The sequence below is a fragment of the Suncus etruscus genome, chromosome 7 (assembly GCF_024139225.1).
Source record: "Suncus etruscus isolate mSunEtr1 chromosome 7, mSunEtr1.pri.cur, whole genome shotgun sequence".
Lineage (NCBI taxonomy): Eukaryota > Metazoa > Chordata > Mammalia > Eulipotyphla > Soricidae > Suncus > Suncus etruscus.
The window spans coordinates 43,319,281-43,339,405 of record NC_064854.1 but is presented as its reverse complement, the minus strand read 5'-3'; the positions used below and the strand labels follow the sequence as shown (position 1 = coordinate 43,339,405).

At 50.2% G+C, this 20,125-nt stretch overlaps 3 protein-coding genes across 3 annotated transcripts; 2 read left to right on the top strand and 1 right to left on the bottom strand.

Annotated features, from left to right (window-relative positions):
- The first annotated feature begins 531 nt into the window (after nucleotides 1-531).
- Nucleotides 532-3,387, top strand: LOC126014240 (left-right determination factor 1-like). The gene is made up of 4 exons (XM_049777554.1): nucleotides 532-775; nucleotides 1,624-1,870; nucleotides 1,967-2,212; nucleotides 3,024-3,387. The coding sequence occupies exons 1-4, from the start codon at nucleotides 532-534 to the stop codon at nucleotides 3,385-3,387; spliced, it is 1,101 nt and encodes a 366-aa protein (XP_049633511.1).
- Nucleotides 3,388-8,869: 5,482 nt separating this feature from the next.
- Nucleotides 8,870-9,646, bottom strand: LOC126014239 (peroxiredoxin-4-like). The gene has a single exon (XM_049777553.1). It carries the CDS (start codon nucleotides 9,644-9,646, stop codon nucleotides 8,870-8,872), a length of 777 nt encoding a protein of 258 aa, XP_049633510.1.
- Nucleotides 9,647-12,946: 3,300 nt separating this feature from the next.
- PYCR2 (pyrroline-5-carboxylate reductase 2) lies at nucleotides 12,947-17,704 on the top strand. The gene is made up of 7 exons (XM_049776573.1): nucleotides 12,947-13,139; nucleotides 13,582-13,652; nucleotides 15,153-15,332; nucleotides 15,434-15,655; nucleotides 15,961-16,053; nucleotides 16,183-16,346; nucleotides 17,181-17,704. Exons 1-7 carry the CDS (start codon nucleotides 13,073-13,075, stop codon nucleotides 17,344-17,346), a joined length of 963 nt encoding a protein of 320 aa, XP_049632530.1. The 5' UTR covers nucleotides 12,947-13,072; the 3' UTR covers nucleotides 17,347-17,704.
- Nucleotides 17,705-20,125: the final 2,421 nt, after the last annotated feature.

Genomic DNA, 20,125 nt, shown 5'->3' with positions numbered 1-20,125 from the left:
AGCTTTCCTCTGTATGGGGAGGACTGCGTGTCTGAGGGACTGCAGACAGGAGCATAGGGCTGTGTGGGGAACAGAGCAGAGGGAGACAGTATAGAGCTTGTCCAAGGAGGCAGGAAAGCAGAACAAATGTGAAGAACAGACACTCCCAGGCATCTCCAGGAGAGAGATCTAGAAGAGTCTGGACGCAGAGAAGACACTGAAGCAGCTCTTTCACAGGAATGTGTTCACTTCTCACAGACTAGGACAAGTTATGGAACGGAAACTCAAAGGCTCTAAAGTTAGAATTGAGCTTCCAGACAATGGCCAGAGTGTGGCATCCAGACAGCCCCCTCCTCACGCTCAGGGCCCTGTCTGGCCGCTGACTCCCAGGAGGTCCCAGGGGGTGTGACCTCCCTCCCCTCCCCCAGCCCAGCCCCAGGCTGCTATAAAGCTGGTCCCTCCTGGCTCTCCACTCACCCTCACCCCACTGGGACCCTTGCCAGCCTTCTAGGGGACACTCGGCTCTCCCCCCCTGCTCCCTAGAGCGTCACCATGAGGCTGTGGGGTTTCTGCTGGGCACTCTGGGCAATGGCCAGCCCAGGGGCGCCGCTGACTGGGGAGCAGATCCTGGGCAGCCTGCTACAGCAGCTGCACCTAAGCGAGGTGCCCGTCCTGGACCAGGCCGATGTGGAGCAGCTGGTGACCCCGGCCTACGTGAGGGCCCAGTACGTGGCGCTGCTGCGGGACAGCCACCAGGCCCACTCTCGAGGGAAGAGGTTCAGCCAGCACTTCCGAGGTGAGGTTATCCTGCCGCAGGTCCTGGGGTGGGCTAACTGGGCCTGCCCATCTGTTGGGGTGTCTAGAGACCAAGGAGGGCCGGGATGGGCTCCTGTATCATCTGGATAGAGGCTCCCATCTCTCCAGCCAGGAGCCGCTGGGCTAGCCTGGACCCATTGGCCATGCCAACGCATCTGAAAGGAGTGGTGGGGAGGGAAGGAAGGAACAGTGGGAGAGGCAGTGGGTGAGGTGGTCAGAAGCCCTGGCTCAGCCAATGTTTTCTGGGCTCCATTTCCCAGGCCACTAAGAACCAGCCTTGAGCTTCAGAGTCCTCTCCTGCCCCTGTCTGACCTCTGCTCGTCTAGTGTAGTGCTTACTCTGGGAAATGTTTTGTTGGTTTGGGGGCCGCTTAGCATCCAACTATGCTTACTCCTGACTGTGCTCAGGGATTGTTCCTGGCAGTTGCTCGGGTACCCCGATGGGATGCATACCAAGTACCGAATCTGGGTCAGGTGCATGGAAGGAGACACCTTCCCTGCTGAACTGTCTGTTCTTCCTCCACTCCCTTGACTTATTAAAGGGTGTCGCTGTGCAGAGACAACTTGGGAGTACACTAAGATCGTAGCGTGGATCACTGAGCTATTTGACCCTTTAGGGTGGAGCAGGGCCTAGACCTAGAGCCAGATGGGGCGCCCAGGGGAGGAGTCCAAGTCTCACCCTGCGGTTGAGGGTTCCAGAGTTCAGGACGATTGGGGTAGCTGGGTTGGGGCACAGGGTAAAAAGAACAGGGGCTGTTGTTTGCCACCACCACCCCCAGTGGCTGCCGCTCAGGGCTCCCCTGACCCGGCACGTGTCCCCCCACCCCAGAGGTGGCCGGCAGGTCCCTGGTGTCCGAGGCGTCCACCTACCTGCTGGTGTTCGGCATGGAGCAGCGGCTGCCGGCGCACCACGAGCTGGTGCAGGCCGCGCTGCGCCTCTTCCAGGAGCCCGTGGCCAAGGCGGCGCTGCGCAAGCTGGAGCGCCTGTCCCCGCGCGGCGCCCGCGCCCGGGTCACCGTCGAGTGGCTGCGCGTCCGCGCCGACGGCTCCAACCGCACGGCGCTCGTCGACTCCAGGTGGGCCGGGGTGCGGGGCCGGTGCGGGCCGGGCCGGGCCGGGCGGGGCGGCTGGAGGGCGGCGGCGAGCCTGGCTGTGCGCCCGCCCTCCCGCAGGCTGGTGTCCGTGCACGAGAGCGGCTGGAAGACCTTCGACGTGACCGAGGCGGTGAACTTCTGGCAGCAGCTGAGCGGGCCGCGGCCGCCGCTGCTGCTGCAGGTGTCGGTGCAGCGCGAGCACCTGGGCCCGCCGCAGGCCTCCGGCGCGCACCGGCTGGTTCGCTTCGCCGCGCAGGGCCAGGGCGCGCCGGGTCGGCCCGAGCCGCAGCTGGAGCTACATACGCTGGACCTCAAGGACTATGGGTAGGCTCCTGCACCCTGCCTGGGTCTAGACTCGTACCCGCACGCTAGCGGCACCTTTTCGGGGTGCTGTGTGGATGGAATACGCCAAAGCCCTTCCCCGCGGCCAGTGTTTCTTGCTTATTTCTAGTTATCCTTTTCCCAAACATCAACTTTTTGGTTCGATTTGGGGGAAGGGGTTGGAGCTACAGCCCATGATGGAGGGACTGTGAGGTCCCAGATATTGAACCCAGCATACTCTCTGCTTGCCTTAGCTACCCTTCTGTCCCCCAATATTTGATTGTAGTTTCTGGGGTTCTTTGGGTGCTCAGGGATCATTCCTGGTGGGGCTCAGAGGTCCATAGGAGGTACTGCGGATTGATACTGGTACCTCGCGTTGGACATGACTTGTCCACTGTACTATTTCTCCAGGCCCTGTATGTTGTCTGTTTTCAGAGCCAGAGATCTAACGCAGGGTCTCATGTGATGCAGGGCAGATGCTCCACCAGAGCCACATCCAGCCCTTGGTTTTTGGGGCCACACCTGGTGGTGCTTTACTTCCAGTTCTGTACTGGGGGCTGCTCCCGGAAATGCTCTGGACAACATGTGGTGCCAGGGATCAAACCAGGGCTCCTGAGCAGAACCATATGCTCCAGCCCAGTGAGCCCTCTCCCTGCTCATAGATTTTATGGCTTGGCTTTGGGTTTTTAGTCACCATTTGTCGCAGATACTCAGCTTTTAGAACTTAGGAAAGGTAGATTCTAAATACTTCTCCAGATGCCCCCATGGAACCCATCTGCATTGCAGCTGACCTCTCTCTGTCCTTGTTCCACAGGGCCCAGGGCAACTGTGACCCTGAGACACCCACGAGAGGGAGTACCCGCTGCTGCCGTCAAGAGATGTACATTGACCTGCAGGGCTTGAAGTGGGCCGAGAACTGGGTCCTGGAGCCCCCCGGCTTCCTGGCCTATGAGTGTGTGGGCACCTGCCTGCAGCCTCCGGAACCCCTGACCTTCAAGTGGCCCTTTCTGGGTCCCCGGCAGTGCATTGCCTCGGAGACCACCTCCCTGCCCATGATTGTGAGCATCAAAGAGGGTGGCCGGCTCAGGCCCCAAGTGGTCAGCCTGCCCAACATGAGGGTGCAGAAGTGCAGCTGTGCCTCAGATGGGGCACCTGTGCCCAGGAAGCTGGAGCCGTAGGCGTGGGGAGCAGCCCAGACCCGTCTGAACTCAGGCATCAAACAGGCTTAGTGTAGGTCTTAGATGTCTACCTAGCATGTTACCCCACCCCGATTGAGTGCCCCCTTTCCCTTCCCAGCATTGTTGCATTGCTCCACTTCATGTCCCCTTCAAGCACTTACAATGAGGCCACTGGGATGGGCTAAAGATACAAATCCTGATCCCAGGGCTGTAGAGATGGTTCAGTGGGTGGGGCCCTTGCTTACATGTGGCAAATCTGGGTTCAATCCCTGGCCAAAGCATTGCCAGGAGTGATACCTGAGCACAGAGCCAGGAGTCAGCTCTAAACACAGCTGGGTGTGACCCAAAAACAAAAATAAAACAATTCCTTACCCCCAAACAAATGCCAAAACACAGGAATCATCCTTTCTTTTTAAATAGAAGCTGGAATTCAGCTCTAACTGCAATTGTCCTGGGATTCAGCCAGCCTCATCCTTACCTCCTCCACCAGACTTAAGCTATTTTGCCAATATTTTAAAGAACACGAGTGACAAGTATTAACATGTGTGTTTTTAATTTAGAAAATAAATGTAAAAAAATATAGACAACCTATTGAAATAAAGTATAACTTCATTCTGTGTCCCTGTAATTCCTTTACATAATATTCTACAAAGGAGGGATGGGGGCAGCAATGAGGAGTTAGAGGAATATTTGGGGACTGACCTGAAGAGGATGACCCCAACTTCCTAGAGGTGATGACTTTTTGAAATAATCAAAATTATATGATGCTTTTATTTATATTTTATTCCCCAATTTTAAGCAGTTTATTGATTGATTGATTGGTTTTTGGGCCACTTCTGGCGATGCTCAGAGGTTGATCCTGACTCTGAGCTCTGAAATAACTCCAGGCAAGCTCGGGGGACCATTAGGGATGCCAAGAATCGATATAATATATTATATATTGGGCCTGGAGAGATAGCACAGTGACGTTTGCCTTGCAAGTAGCCGATCCAAGACCAAAGGTAGTTGGTTCGAATCCCGGTGTCCCATATGGTCCCCTGTGTCTGCCAGGAGCTATTTCTGAGCAGACAGCCAGGAGTAAGCCCTGAGCAACGCCGGGTGTGGCCCAAAAACCAAATTATATATATATATATATATATATATATATATATATATATAAATATTGTTATATATATTATATATAATATTATTTCTTCCTTCCAGGCTTGGCCAAACGCAAGGCAAATGCCTTACCACTGTGCTATTTCTCTGGCCCCTGTTTCCCAATTTTATCCCCCAAAGAAGTACTGCAATCATTTCTATACTCTTCTTCTTTTTTTTTTTTAATTTTTTTTTTTTTTTTGTGGTTTTTGGGTCACTCCCGGCAGTGCTCAGGGGTTACTCCTGGCTCCATGCTCAGAAATTGCTCCTGGCAGGCACAGGGGACCATATGGGACGCTGGGATTCGAACCGATGACCTCTTGCATGAAAGGCAAACGCCTTACCTCCATGCTATCTCTCCAGCCCCTATACTCTTCTTCTTAAAAAAGTTTTTATATTATAGGGCCCGGAGAGATAGCACAGCGGTGTTTGCCTTGAAAGCAGCCGATCCAGGACCAAAGGTGGTTGGTTCGAATCCCGGTGTCCCATATGGTCCCCGTGCCTGCCAGGAGCTATTTCTGAGCAGACAGCCAGGAGTAACCCCTGAGCACCGCCGGGTGTGGCCCAAAAACCAAAAAAAAAAAAAAAAAAAGTTTTAATATTATGATTTACCAAGTTGTTCATAATAAGTCATTTCAGGCATTAAATATTCAAACACCAATCCCACCAATGTGACCTTCTCTTCACCAGTGTCCCCAGTTTCCCACCCATCACCATACCCTGCCTCCCTGCAGGCACAAATTTACTTAAGATTGTTATAAACAAAGGCAAGTGAAATGATCAAGACTTATATCAAGGGTCAGTTTGAAATGATTGTTATATCTCTCCATGATGTTACCAAAATCACTGTCTAAAGATTTACTGGGCTGTGGTTGTTGCTAGCTGAACCTTCTATGTTACTGTTTGGGGTCACTGAGGTTGGTCTATACTACTTCTTAGCTCTTTAACCCTTGCTAACACTGGGGCACAAGTTAGAGGTGACATCAGCGAGATAAATAAGCTGACATTTAAATTTTTTTAGACTTTGGGCCATTCTTACTGTGCTCAGGGATTTCTGGTAGTAGTGCGCAGCAGAACTGTGAAATACCAGAAGTCAAACTTGAGCCTCTTGCATGCAAAGGTTTCAGCACTCAGACTGTTGAGCTATCTTTCTGGCCCAGGTGAGCATTTATTAAGCATTCACTATAACTCAAGTAGCTGTCTAGGCAATTTCAGACACATCACTTAATTCCTGGAATTCCTTGAAGGAGGTATTATATCTCCACCTTTAAAAATGAAAGTAGGATCTGAGTAGATACCGCCAAAGGCTGGAGTCCGATGTTTCATGCAGATGTCCTGAGTTTAATCCTCAGCACTGCAAGGCACCACTTGGTGTAGAAATGTTAATTCTAGGGGCCGGGTGGTGGCGCTAAAAGGTAAGGTGCCTGCCTTGCCTGCGCTAGCCTTGGACGGACCGCGGTTCGATCCCCCGGTGTCCCATATGGTCCCCCAAGCCAGGAGCAACTTCTGAGCACATAGCCAGGAGTAACCCCTGAGCGTTACCGGGTGTGGCCCAAAAACCAAAAAAAAAAAAAAAAAAAAAAAAAAAAAAGAAATGTTAATTCTCTGCACTGCCAGGTGAGAGCATGAATGGTCAGGTTCACATAGCTGGGCTGAGTGTTTCCAGGAGTGGCTCCAGTTCCTAGAACACTGTTGGGGAACCTCAATAAAAGAATTTAAGGCAGAGGCAACTCAAATCTATTGAATCCTTTCCAAACCACAGGAGGTGTGTACAGACTCGGGCATTAGGTTAAAATGTCATGGGGTGAGGGGGCAGAGGTTAAATTGTTTGCCTTGCATGCTACTGACCCAGTTTCAATCACTGGCATCATATATGATCCCCAAGCACAGACAGGGGTTGCTCCTGACATGAAGTCAGGAATAACCACTTAGTATGATTAGTATGATCCCCAACCCTCCCCTCCCAGAAAAAAATTCATTCAGAAGTTAACACAATTACCTATCTCAATCAACTGCTTCTCCTTGTATATGAAGTCCACATATTCTCAATTTTTCTTTTACCCCCCAATGCTCATAGCTACTGGATAGTGGAAGGATAAATGGAACAGGTTAATGAATAGTCAGGTTTTAAGGCCCCAGTGAGACTATTGTAGGTAGAGAAGGTTTGTCTCTTACTTGTAACTGGCTAGATCATCTCCATGTGGCATTAAATGGTATCTTTCTCAAACTTGGGGTGTGTACCGGGACCTAGCAGTGCTAACTCCTCAAGAGGGATATCAGTATCATCTAAAGAATCCTACTAGTTACTCACGAGTCCTTCCAGAGCTTTAAAAGGGCTATAGACTCCCAACCAACAGTGAGGATGGGCCTGTTGCATCAGGCCCTATGAGCTAAGGTTCACCTCACAATGTAAGGAGGGACTCAGAGCACAAAGAGAGGATGTGGTAGATAGAATATTCTTCACCAAGGACATCCAGGCCCTCACAACACTTGTCACCTGAGTCTATATTATTGCGTGACAAAGAAATATTGATGATGTCATAAAGGTTCAGACTTTAAAACAGGGAAAGTAGGGGCCGGAGAGATAGCATGGAGGTAAGGTGCTTGTCTTTCATGCAGAAGGTCATTGGTTTGAATCCCGGTGTCCCATATGGTCCCCGAGCCTGCCAGGAGCAATTTCTGAGCGTAGAGCCAGAACCCCTGAGTGCTGCTGGGTATGACCCAAAACCAAAAACCAAAAAAAAAAAAAAACAAAACCCAGGGAAAGTAACTTGGATTATCCACAGGTACCCAACCTAATCAAATAACATGTTTGTAGCAGAGACTTTCTCTGGGTAGAAGTTTGAGAAAGAGAGGAAGAAAGAAATTAATGGGAAAAAGATTTGACTCCCTACTGCACATTTGAAAGGACCATGGGACAGAAAATGGGAGTGGCCACAAGAATTAGAAAAGGACGAGGGAAGAGTAGGTACCTCAGCAATACAGCCACAAGGCACTGACGTCTCCCAACAATGTAAAGGCATCTGGAAGCTGTTTTCTCCCAGCACCTCTGGCTCTGACTGCAAATCAGGTGTCATGGATATTTGGTCAAAGGGACTTTGAGAGGGACACCAGTTAGACCCATGAGACTTCCAGCCTACTACACCAGAGATAACAAATTGTTTCAAGCTGTTAAATCTTTGAATTGTTGGGGTTGGAGTGATATTACAGAAAAGGTAGGGAACTTGTCCTGCACACAGTCAACCTGGGTTCTATCCCTGGCATCCCAAGAAATTATCCCTGAGCACATAACCAGGAGTTAGGCCTGAGCATAGAGGGTATTACAACCCCCCCCCCCAAAAAAAAGGTCTATCAGGGGCCAGATAGAGTGCAGTGAGTTAAGGTTCTTGTTTGTACACTGCCAGGCCAGGTTCAATCCTACATGTGACAACCCTGCCCCCTGCTCGGAGTGATCCTTGAGCACCACCAGGGTGGCCCAAAAACTTTTTAAAAAGTGTATATAAGATAAATTAGTATGATTAATGATCTTTGGGAAAATGGTTAAACTGTACAGCATATCCATATAATGAATGCAATGTTAGTCACTAAAGTAACTTTAAAATATTTTCATTTAAATAAAATGGGACTGGAGAGCTTCCTCACTGGGTTGAGTATAAGCTTTGCATGCAGAGGCTCAGCTTCAATTCCCACCCTGGTGTTTAGAGAACTAAGAGTGCCCCTGGGCACTGCCTCGTGAGGTCCTAAAACCAAAGTAAGTGCTTCTGATATATGTCATATGGATATGTCTGATATATCCTTTATTTCCAGTGATGAACTATATAATACAAAGTGATAAGAAAACATACCAAAATATTTACAAAACACTATCCTTAAAATATGGTTTGATTGATTTTAGTTTTATTTTGAAGGCATGTCCAGTGAATGCTGGGAGGCTATTGTAGCTATGTGCTTCAGGGTGCTGGGGTCACCATGTAGTGCTAGGTGCTGGGATTAAATCAGGGATTCCTGCATACAAAGTCTGTGCTTCAGCCTTTTGGCTTGTATCCTCAACCCCCTTATGGGTGATTTCTTTTGAATTTGAACTCAGGGCTGGAGAGAGAGATTACAGTAAGCAGGGCTTGCAACTTGCCTTGCAATTGGGCAATCCAAGTTGGATCCCCAGAACCCCTAATGGTTCTGAGCCTCACCAGGAGTGTTCCTTGAGTGGAGAGCCAGAAGAAAGCACCCCTGAGCATCCAGGGCATGGCCCCCAAAACAAAGAACCCCCTCCAAAATAAAACAAAGCAAAAAAGGTGAATTTTGTTTATTGAGGTTTCAAGAATTAAAACTGAGGAAGCATTTTTCAGTTGAGTCTGTCAAAATACTTCAGTTTTCCAGTTGGATCTGGGATTATTGTTTCACTACCAGGCTTCCAACCTGCAGGGCACACTTCTCCATGTTTGTCAGTATACTGGAATGCTTGGACCAAACGTAGTGTCTCATCCACAGATCTACCCACAGGAAGATCATTCAGAGTAATTTGTCTTAGAATTCCTTTGTCATCAATAATATAGAGGCCTCTCAGAGTATGGCCAGCGTCTTCCAAATATACGCCATAGTCCTTGGAAATTTGATGGGTCAAATCTGAAAGAAGTGGAATCCTTGTGGACCCAAGTCCTCCTTGTCTTCGAGGTGTATTAATCCAGGCCAAATGGGTAAACTGAGAATCGACAGAACATGCAACCACTTCCGTGTTTATCGATCTGAATTCTTCAATTCTGTCACCAAAGGCGATAATTTCAGTGGGACACACAAAAGTGAAATCAAGTGGATAGAAGAAAAAAACCAGGTACTTCCCACGATAGTCAGTCAATTTCAGCTCTTTAAACTCTCCATTTATCACAGCTGTCCCTTCCCAATAGGGTGCTGGCTTGGAAATGGCTACATTATCTGTCAACTCTTCACTTTCTGCTGGGCTGTAGACAGGAGTCCGCTGACGATGCACATCTCGCTGTTCCCATTCTTCTCCTTCCCTGGCCTCCTGTTCCACATGTAAGGGGAGTGGAACCCTGGGGTTTCGAGGCTGAGTCCCAGGGATTCTGCCCAAGCCTTTGGTCCTAGGACGGCTTCGATGCTCCATGTTGACTGTTGGACAAAGTCTCAGTAGGCCCCGAACTGAATATCTCTAATTGAGAACTGAGAAAGGAAGATTGGTAAAGGGGTTATTTCACTTTTTCTGCCCTTTGAACTGAGCTGAGGTTCCCCAGTGGGCAGCTGTCCACCAAGTGGGCCCTAGTGAACCTCCTGCCCACTGGAAGAAGTGATCAGGTTCAAGTTCCCAGACTCTATTCATTAGAGGTGATTTTGACTTGAACTTTTTTTTTTGGTTTTTAGGCCATACCCATTGTCACTCACAGGTACTCCTGGCAGCCTCAAAAGACCATATGGGATGCTGAGGATCAAATCCACATTGGCTGCATGCAAAGCAAATATCCCTCTGGCTCTGACTTGGACATTCTTTGCAGTGTCCAAAATATCCTCCAGGCGCCAGAGTAATAGTACAGCAGGTTGTGCATTTGCCGGTCTGGGTCTGATCCCCAGTATACTCTGAGACCTGCCAGGAGTAATTTTAGAGTGCAGAGATAGGAGTAACCAGAGTGTCACTGTGTATGACCTAAAACCCAAACCCACCCTCCCCTAAACCCAAAACCAAAAAAAAAAACAAAAAACAAAAAAAAACCCACAAAATATTCTCCATATGTATGAGTTACCTCACAATAGATATTGCTTTTCTTCTTTCTTTTTTAGATATTGCTTTTCTAAACAGACAAGGTGACATTATTATTTTTTTTATTTCTTTTTTTTTGGGGGGGTGTTGGGCACACCTGGCGGTGCTCAGGGGTTACTCCTGGCTGTCTGCTCAGAAATAGCTCCTGGCAGGCATGGGGGACCATATGGGACACCGGGATTCGAACCAACCACTTTTGGTCCTGGATCGGCTGCTTGCAAGGCAAACGCCGCTGTGCTATCTCTCCGGGCCCTATTATTATTATTACTATTTGGGTTTTGGGCCACACCAGGTTACGCTCAGGGATTACTCCTGGCTATACGCTCAGAATCGTTCCTGGCTTGGGGAACCACATGGGACACCAAGGATGGAACAGCGGTCTGGTCCGTCCAGGTCCAGGGTCAGTTGCTTACAAGACAATGCTCTACCGCTGAGCTATTGCTATGGACCCGACATTTTTTGTTTGTTTGGGCCACACCCTGTGACGCTCAGGGGGTTCTCCTGGCTATGTGCTCAGAAATTGTTCCTGGCTTGTGGGACCATATGAGGACTAACCACGGTCAGTCCTAGGCTAGTGCAGGCAAGGCAGACGCCTTAGGCCCTGCGTCACCTCTCCAGCCCCTCTGACATTTTTTTGGATATAAATACAATCACCATTTTTACAAACCACTCTGGGACAGGGGGATTTAACCTAGTCTCACCCCCCAGTGGTCCTCAAACTATGGCCCGCAGGCCACATATTGTATATGTATCTGTTTTGTTTCTTCATTGCAAAATAAGATATATGCAGTGTGCATAAGAATTCGTTCATGGGGAGCCGGGCGGTGACGCTAAAGGTAAGGTGCCTGCCTTGCCTGCGCTAGCCTTGGATGGACTGTGGTTCGATCCCCCGGTGTCCCATATGGTCCCCCAAGCCAGGAGCAACTTCTGAGCACATAGCCAGGAGTAACCCCTGAGCATTACCGGGTGTGGCCCAAAAACCAAAAAAAAAAAAAAAAAAAAAAAAGAATTCGTTCATAAGTTTTGTTTTTACTATAAATGGTCTGGGGGACAGTGAACTGGCCCCGTTTAAAAAGTTTGAGGACTCCTACCCCAATCCATAGGTTTCATTTTTTCTTTTGTGCTACACCTGGTGGCGCTCAGGCTGGCAGGCTGGTAGGGGGGCATATGGTAAGCCCAGATCTGCCACTTGCAAGTCAAAACGCACAACTCGCTGTGCTATTATAACTCCAGCCCCAAGGGCTTTTTTTGTGGGGTGGGGCACACCTGGCAGTTACTCCTGGAGGACTTAGGGGACTATATGGGATGCCGAGGATCGAATCCAGGTGAAGGACTCATTCTTAAAGGTGAAAAAACCAAGGGCCCTTACTCAGGAGTGTGACCAAGTAGAGAAACACCAGAGCAAACAACTGGGTTGGGGCTAGGGGTGTGAATTATATAAAAAGGACTAGAAAAACTACTCTGGGGGCATAAAGATAGCTCAGCAGGTAGTTGAGTAGGGAGCTTGCCTTGCATGCTCAGACCCATTGGCATCCCAGAGGGTTCCCCAAGCCAGTCAGGAGTGATTCCTAAGTGCAGATCCAGGAGTAATCCCTGAGCACCTTCAGGCATGGACCCCAAAAAGAAAAAACCAAAACCAAAACCAAAAACTGGTCCCCAAGGTAGGGGAAATATGTCTCCAGTCTTTGCAGCAGCCTCGGAAGCGTCTAGGAACGACTTTGCCTTCCTCTACTTTTGCATCGTCTACTTTTCTGATATCTATTCTCTGTGATGCCTGAAACTTATGGTGAAACGGGGAGGGTCCCTTTGGTGTGGCTTAAAGCTGCAGGTGACAGAGGACAGGGTGGGGTTGGAAGAATCCCCATCACGAGCCAGCAGGCCCTAAGCCACGTCTTCCAATTCAGGAACTTTCTCAACGGGAGAACTAGCCAAGTTGGTTCACTTAAGCCTGGCGCCAACCACACCAGCTCCAGTGATAAACCGTCCAGGCGCCTCGAGGCCACTTTCCACCCGTTGAACCCGGGGAGGAGCGACTCAGGGACCAGCCCACAGGTTTCTAGATCGCGTCCGAACCGCCGCCCGAGAAGGTCCCGTCTGAGCCCCGAGGTCGGCCACCTGGAGACTTGCTCTTGCCCGGGAGGGCGCCGGTGGCTAAGGCCGGGAATAACAGCAGCCAAAGCCGAGCAGAGCCCCAAGACCGTTCCCAACGGCTACGTGAGCGCTCCCGGGAAGGGGCGGGAAGTCCACTGTTGCGTCACCAAATCACGCGCACAGGAGGCGAGCACATCTCCCAGTCCGGGCGCGGATTGGTCCGTCCTGAGCGCTCCGCAGTGGATTGGTCGTTTCTGGGGGGTGGGACCACGTCCTGTATGAGGCGGGCACATCATCCAATTCTGGCGCGGATTGGTCCATCCCAAGAAGTCAACAGCTGATTGGTTGTTTCTCGGGGCCACGTCCTATAGGAGGCGGGCTCATCTCCCAGTCTTGGCGCAGATTGGCCCGTCCTGAGCCCTCCGCAGCTAATTGGTTGTTTCTAGGGGGCGGGGCCACTCGGCCGTTACGAGACGGGTACATCTTAGCTCGGATTGGTCCGTCCTGAGAGGTCCGCATCTGATTGGTCGTTTCTCTGGGGGCGGCACCACGCGGCCCGATACGTGGTGGGAGCGAGCGTGCCCGGAAGCTCCCTGCAGCTCCGCGCACCTCCACGGCCCTCCCTCCCTACCGCGGGCCGAGCCGGCGGGGTTCCAGTGGCCGCGGGCGCACACGTATCCTTGCACTATGAGCGTGGGCTTCATCGGCGCCGGCCAGCTGGCCTGTGCCCTGGCGCGGGGCTTCACGGCCGCAGGCGAGCGCGGGAAGGCGGGGTCGGGGAGTCCCTAAGCTAGTCTGATCCCCGGCATCCCATATGGTCCCCCCTTGAGCCTGCCAGGACCCATTTCTGAGCTCAGAGCCAGAAGAAACCCCTGAGCGCCGCCGGGTGCGGCCCCAAATTCCCCCCAAATAAAAGTCAAAAAGACTTGACAAAAATGAGTTCAAATAAAGTAATGTTTCACGGGGAAGAGAACCAGTATTAGCATGTGCGATGCCCTGAGTTTGATCGCTGACACCTGCAAGCACCCCTGAGCACCTCCAGGTGCAGCCTTGGTGCCCCAACACCTTGTCCTGAGCATCCCAACCATCCCCACCTCATGTCCCCAGAAGATCCCTCTAGTTACAAGGGTGATGGGTGATGGGTGGGGCCCTTTTAGAAGCACCCCACTGAATGAAAAGACCTTTCTCCCCCCCAGGCATCCTTTCTGCTCACAAGATAATAGCCAGCTCCCCGGAGATGGATTTGCCAACGGTGGCATCGCTCAGGGTAGGTGGGGCTGAAGGGTGCGGGGAGGGTGGAGACCATGGAGAATGTGCTTGCTAGCCCAGATAAGCTGAGTGCTGGTTGGGTTGCTGGTGGTTGCTATCTAGGCTGCACGCCTGTCCTTAGGGCAGTTGAGTGGGGCAGAGGCTCCCAGCAGCCTGTCTGTGCATTTGGTTCAAATCCACACGCTGAAGTGCTTCCAGAAGTGAATTGAGCTCATCATGAGTGCTGGTGTGTACGTGGCATATAGGAAGATCAGGTTTCCTCTGACTTCTGATGTGGCTATTTCCTGGTAACATCAAAATAAATGTAAAATGCTTTTATGTGAAAATGATTTAGTGCACCTTAACGTGCCAAACATTAAGCCCAGCCATACTGAAACAGGCTCAGAAGCTGTGTAAAGTAAGCTTGTTTTATAGTGTCTTATAGTAAAGTGTTATTATCTTGGTATTGTCACTCCTCAGATCTTTCACTCACATCAGATCTGAGTGGGTGGGCTCCTGAGGCCCAGGAGAGGATGAAAATGTTGGAACTGTTTTTTTCCTATGGAAAGGACATCACTTAACATATATTGCACCATCATAAAATTGGAAGTTGGTAGATCCACACCATCATGAGGTCAGGACCTGGTTATTCTGGTTTTTCTCTTCATTTACCCATGTGGCTCAAGGAGACTGGCTGTGAGGCTCAGGCTCCTTGTTTGTAAATGGAGGCTGGCACTCTTTGCTGAGTTAGATAATGAGTCATTAGTGAGTCAAGTAGGAAAATACTTGGCAAGTTAATAGTTTCTTTAAAAGGGTGGCTACAGAGCAGTAGCATAGCAGATAGGGCTATGGTCATGCCTTGCATGTGGCCAATGCAGGTTCGATCCCTGCCATCCCATTTGGACCCCAGAGCCTGCCAATAGTGATTTCTGAGCATAGAGTAAACAGGAGTAAAACCTGAGCATTACTGGATGCAGCACCCAAACATATGTATTTGTTTTTTTGTTTGAGCTGGAAAGTTAGTACTGTGGGTAGTGCTCTTGCCTTGTTCAATTCCTGGCTCTATAGGATTCGCTGAGCCCTGTCAGGAATGATCTAGGCCTATATAGGGCCAGGAGTAAATCCTGAGTACTGCTGGGTGTGACCCAAAAATTGAGAGGGAAAAAATATCTTAAGCTGAAGAGGTAGTACAGAGGTTAAGACACTTAATCACAACTTTATCACAGTTTAGAAGATGTTGACGATGGGAAGGTTTTGCGGAGAGTCACCACTGAGGCAGGAAATAGAGATGGTGCCTGGGAGATGGGACTTAGTGCTTAGGACTCTACTCTAGGGTAGGTTGATGAGCAGATGGCCAGAGTGGACCTGGCCTGGATGGGGGTGTCAGAGATGGGGATGTTGGAGATGGGGGATGACCATGGAGATGTATGAGTTGGGATGCGGCGCTCACTCAGTGATCGGTTACTGTGCTGGGAAACTTGGTGTCCATGGGGGTCAGCAGCCTTCTCTCCACCCGTAGAAAATGGGAGTGAACTTGACCCGGAGCAACAAGGAGACGGTGAGAAACAGTGACGTGCTATTCCTGGCCGTGAAGCCGCACATCATCCCCTTCATCCTGGACGAGATTGGGGCTGACGTCCAGGCCCGGCACATTGTGGTCTCCTGTGCAGCTGGGGTCACCATCAGCTCTGTGGAGAAGGTGACTATTTCTGCAGACCAGGGAGTGACAGCAGTGGGTGTGAGGGAGGGGTGCTGGCGGGGACAGTGCTGAGCCAACTCCTGACCCTCTTTCTGCTTCAGAAGCTGATGACTTTCCAGTCTGCCCCCAAGGTCATCCGCTGTATGACCAACACGCCCGTGGTGGTGCGGGAAGGTGCCACAGTGTATGCCACGGGCACGCATGCCCTCGTGGAGGATGGACAGCTGCTGGAGCAGCTCATGAGCAGCGTGGGCTTCTGCACAGAGGTGGAGGAGGACCTAATTGACGCCGTCACTGGCCTCAGCGGCAGCGGGCCTGCCTATGTGAGGCCTTCATGTGCTTTGCCCTTCCAGCATCTTGGGGAACTGGTGGATGGTTTTGGGCTATGAGATCCTCCACGCTTATGTGTATGAGGGTAAATGTCTGTGCATGTGTGTGTGTGTGAAAGAGATCTGGGGCTTAATCCAGGGCCTCAGAAGCCCAGGACTGTTGAGCTGCATCTCTGGTCACCTACCTCCTGGGCACAGCTCGCTACTGGAGGCAGCTGGCCCCATATCATCATTTTAGTTCCCAGGAAAACAGTCCCTAGCAGTCTTGCTGCACTGGGACTTAACCAGTCTCTCCTCAGGCATTCATGGCCCTGGATGCGCTGGCCGATGGCGGGGTGAAGATGGGTCTGCCAAGGCGCCTGGCTGTCCGCCTGGGGGCCCAGGCCTTGCTGGTTAGTAGCTCTCCCTGCACATTCTAGACAAGGGTTTTGGGGGTATCCCTGAGCTGGGGCAGGAGGGAGGACAAGTAGAGGGGTGAACTACAGTGAGTGGTGGTCACTGTACCTTTTTTCCCACCCTAGGGGGCTGCCAAGATGCTCCTGGACTCAGAGCAGCACCCTGGCCAGCTCAAGGACAATGTGTGCTCCCCCGGGGGTGCCACCATCCATGCGCTGCACTTCCTGGAGAGTGGAGGCTTCCGCTCCCTGCTCATCAACGCCGTGGAGGCCTCCTGTATCCGCACTCGGTGGGTCGCTCCCTCTGCTGCCGGGCCAGGCTGGGCACTGGACGGCAGAACCTTCAGCCTTTGTCCACCCAGCCCCAGTAGAGCCTGCGCAGCCCAAAACCATGAACGATTAGACTTTGGTTAGCTGAGCCTCTGTCTGCCAACCTGTTTCTCACTCAGTTCTTGTGGCAGGCGTGACTGGGATTTTAGATGAGAAGCTGAGGCTCTGTTTCCCCAAGGTCACAGAACTAATATGTGTTGGTAGAAGCAGGAGCTAATGGGGAGCTTCTAGTCCCAGCCCCTGTGCCTTCCCATGTTCCCCTCTGCAGTCCCAGACACTTGAAATCTCTACATGGGGGATAGGTTGGAGGGGAGTATTCTCAATGAAAGGGTTCCATAAAGCTTGGGAGACTGAGTGATGAAGGGTTTTACTTTTTTTCTACTTTTTTTTACTCCTAACTATGCGCCCAGAAATCGCTCCTGACTTGGGGGACCATTTGGGACGCTGGGAGATTGAACTGTGGTTCGTCCTAGGTTAGCGCATGCAAGGCAAATGCCTTACCGCTTGTGCCACTGCTCCGGCCCCTGCTTTTGTTTTCTTTGGGAGACACACCTTATGGTAGACAGGGCTTATTCCTGCCTCTGTACACAAGAGTCATTTCCTGGCAGTGTTCTAGGACAATATGGGGTGCCAGAGATAGAATCTGGGTTGGCCACATCAAGGTAAACTAGCACTCCAGCCCTGGAATTTTACTTTTCTGATGGTAGCATGTCAACAAGTTTTGAAGGTTTTTTGAATGGGGAGAGCTACAACTCCCCACACGTCCTTCAACCTTTCTGGGACTTTATCCACAGGGAGCTGCAGTCCATGGCTGACCAGGAAAAGATCTCCCCTGCGGCCCTCAAGAAGACCCTGTTGGACAGAGTGAAGCTAGAATCCCCCACTGTGTCCACACTGACTCCCTCCAACTCAGGGGTGCTCCTCACAAGAAGTCCAGGGCCAGGAGGCAAGAAAGACTGAGGACCCCTCTTGGCAATCCATGCAGGGAATGGACCGGCTCGGTCATCCTGGGTGGGTAGCACTGGGATCCCCATGACCCCCTTTAGGAGATGCTTGGAAGTGGGGGGGGGATCAGAAACCAGGTGTAACTCTGGACCTCCAGCTTTTGGGGGACAGGCAAAGGGTTGGAGGTAATCCTTCAGCAGGGCCAGGTGCGACCCACTCAGGGAGGTGAGGTCGATGGTGAGGGCTTCCCTCCTTGAATAAATGGAGAACGAGCAACATAGACCTGTCCCAGTGAGTCAGTGACATATGGAATTAGACTGTCCTCTTGTGTGACTTGCTTTTTCTGCCTGCCTTTAAGAATATGTTATTCATGGGCCCGGAGAGATAGCACAGCGGCGTTTGCCTTGCAAGCAGCCGATCCAGGACCAAAGGTGGTTAGTTCGAATCCCGGTGTCCCATATGGTCCCCCGTGCCTGCCAGGAGCTATTTCTGAGCAGACAGCCAGGAGTAACCCCTGAGCACCGCCGGGTGTGGCCCAAAAACAAAACAAAAAAAAAAACAAAAACAAAAAAAAAAGAATATGTTATTCAGTGCTGCTAAGTTGAGCCATTTTCATAGTTTGTTTCATTTTTTAATTGCCCTGTTTGTCTTATGCTGAATCTTGTTATTCTGGCTATTTGGGGGGGAGTGCAATTGTTTGGGGGGGTCATACCCTGGTACTCAGTATGGATTCCTGGTTCTGTGCCCAGGGATCACTCCTGGTGGGGGTTGAACTGGTTTGTTCTTTTGTTTTAGTGTCTAGCTAACAAGATAGAGCATGGAGGGTTCTGCTGACCTTGGTTTAAATCCTGCCAAGAGTAGCCCTTGAGCATAACTGTATGCTCCAACTTCCACCTCCTACCACCCCCCCAAAAAAGAGGCTGCAAAACATTTTTGGTTTTGGACAGTGTTCAGGTTTATTTTTGGCAGTGGAGTGGGGTGGCTAGCAGTACTAATTTTGCTAGCTCCACATTTATTTTTTTTAAAAAAGTATGGGTGACCAAGAGACAGTACAGTGAGTAGCATGCTTGCCTTGCACATGGCTGACCTGGGTTTGATCACCGACACCCCATATGGTCCCCTGAACCTGCCAAAGTAACCCTTGGACACTGACAGGTATAATCCCATCACAAGCACAAAGCAGTATGAAATCATTGATTCCGCCATTATTCTCATAACTAATTATACTTGAGGTTCTGGGTAAGTGTAGTTGAAATCAACAGGTCTTGGATCTCATTCTAGAAAATATACTTATTGAGATCTGTTTTGCTTAGCTCTTAGGAAATTCTGCTTGGTCCTTTTAAAACTCATATCTTTTTTATTTTCATTCTTTGGAGACTTGAAGTGAATTCAGCAGTATACAAGTGGGAGACACTCATATTTTTCTTTTTTTTTGTTTTTGTTTTTGGGCCACACCCGGCGGTGCTCAGGGATTACTCCTGGCTGTCTGCTCAGAAATAGCTCCTGGCAGGCACGGGGGACCATATGGGACACCGAGATTCGAACCGACCACCTTTGGTCCTGGATCGGCTGCTTGCAAGGCAAATGCCGCTGTGTGTTCTCTCTCTCTCTCTCTCTCTCTCTCTCTCTCTCTCTCTCTCTCTCTCTCTCTCTCTTCTCTTCTCTCTCTCTCTCTCTCTCTCTCTCTCTTTCTCATTTTTCAAGCGGGTCACCATCAGTGGACTCGGGGTACGGGGGCTACCTTTGTGAGGGGCTTGGCATTTCAGACCACCAGGTTGGTACTTGGGGCCCAGTGATAGTTGGCCAACCAGGGCTGCACATAGAAGATTTAGGGGAGCCAGAATGCTCCCCATATGGCCCCCCAAGCCAGGAGTGATTTCTGAGCGCATAGCCAGGAGTAATCCCTGCGCGTTGCCGGGTGTGGCCCAAAAACCAAAAAAAAAAAAAATAAAAGGGGAAAAAATGAACAATTTCTCAAATTAAGAGATACAAATGACCAAAAGGCACATGAAAAAAAATGTTCTACATCACTAATCATCCGGGAGATGAAAATCAAAACAATGAGGTACAAAGATCTCACACCACAGAGATTGGCACACATCACACACACACACACACACACACACACACACACACACACACACACACACACACACACAAACAGAATCAGGTGCTGGCAGGGATGTGGGGAGAAACAGACTCATTCACTGTTGGTAGGAATGCCCTCTAGTCCAGCCTTTATGGAAAACAATATGAAGATTCCTCCATAAACTGGAAATTGGATTCTCATATAATCCAGCTATTCTAACTCCTAGGTATATAATCTAGGAACACAAAAATAGTTCAAAAAATGGCCTCCCTCGCACCTATATTCATTGCAGCATTATTTACAATAGCCAGATACTGGAAACAATCAAGATGCCCTCAACAGATGAATAGCTAAAGAAACTGTGGTACATATATACAACGGAATATTATGCAGCCATCAGGAGAGATGAAGTCATGAAATTTTCCTACATATGGATGTACATGGAATCTATCATGCTGAGTGAAATAAATCAGAGGGGGAGAGAGAGATGCAGAATAGTCTCACTCATCTATGGGTTCTAAGAAAAATAAAAGACATTTTTGCAATAATCCTCAGAGACAAAGAGAGGAGGGCTGGAAGTTCCAGCTCACTTCATAAAGCTCACCACAAAGAATGGTGAGTGCAGTTAGAGAAATAACTACACTGAGAACTATGATAACCATGTGAATGAATGAGGGAACTGGAAAGCCTGTCTAGAGTACAGGT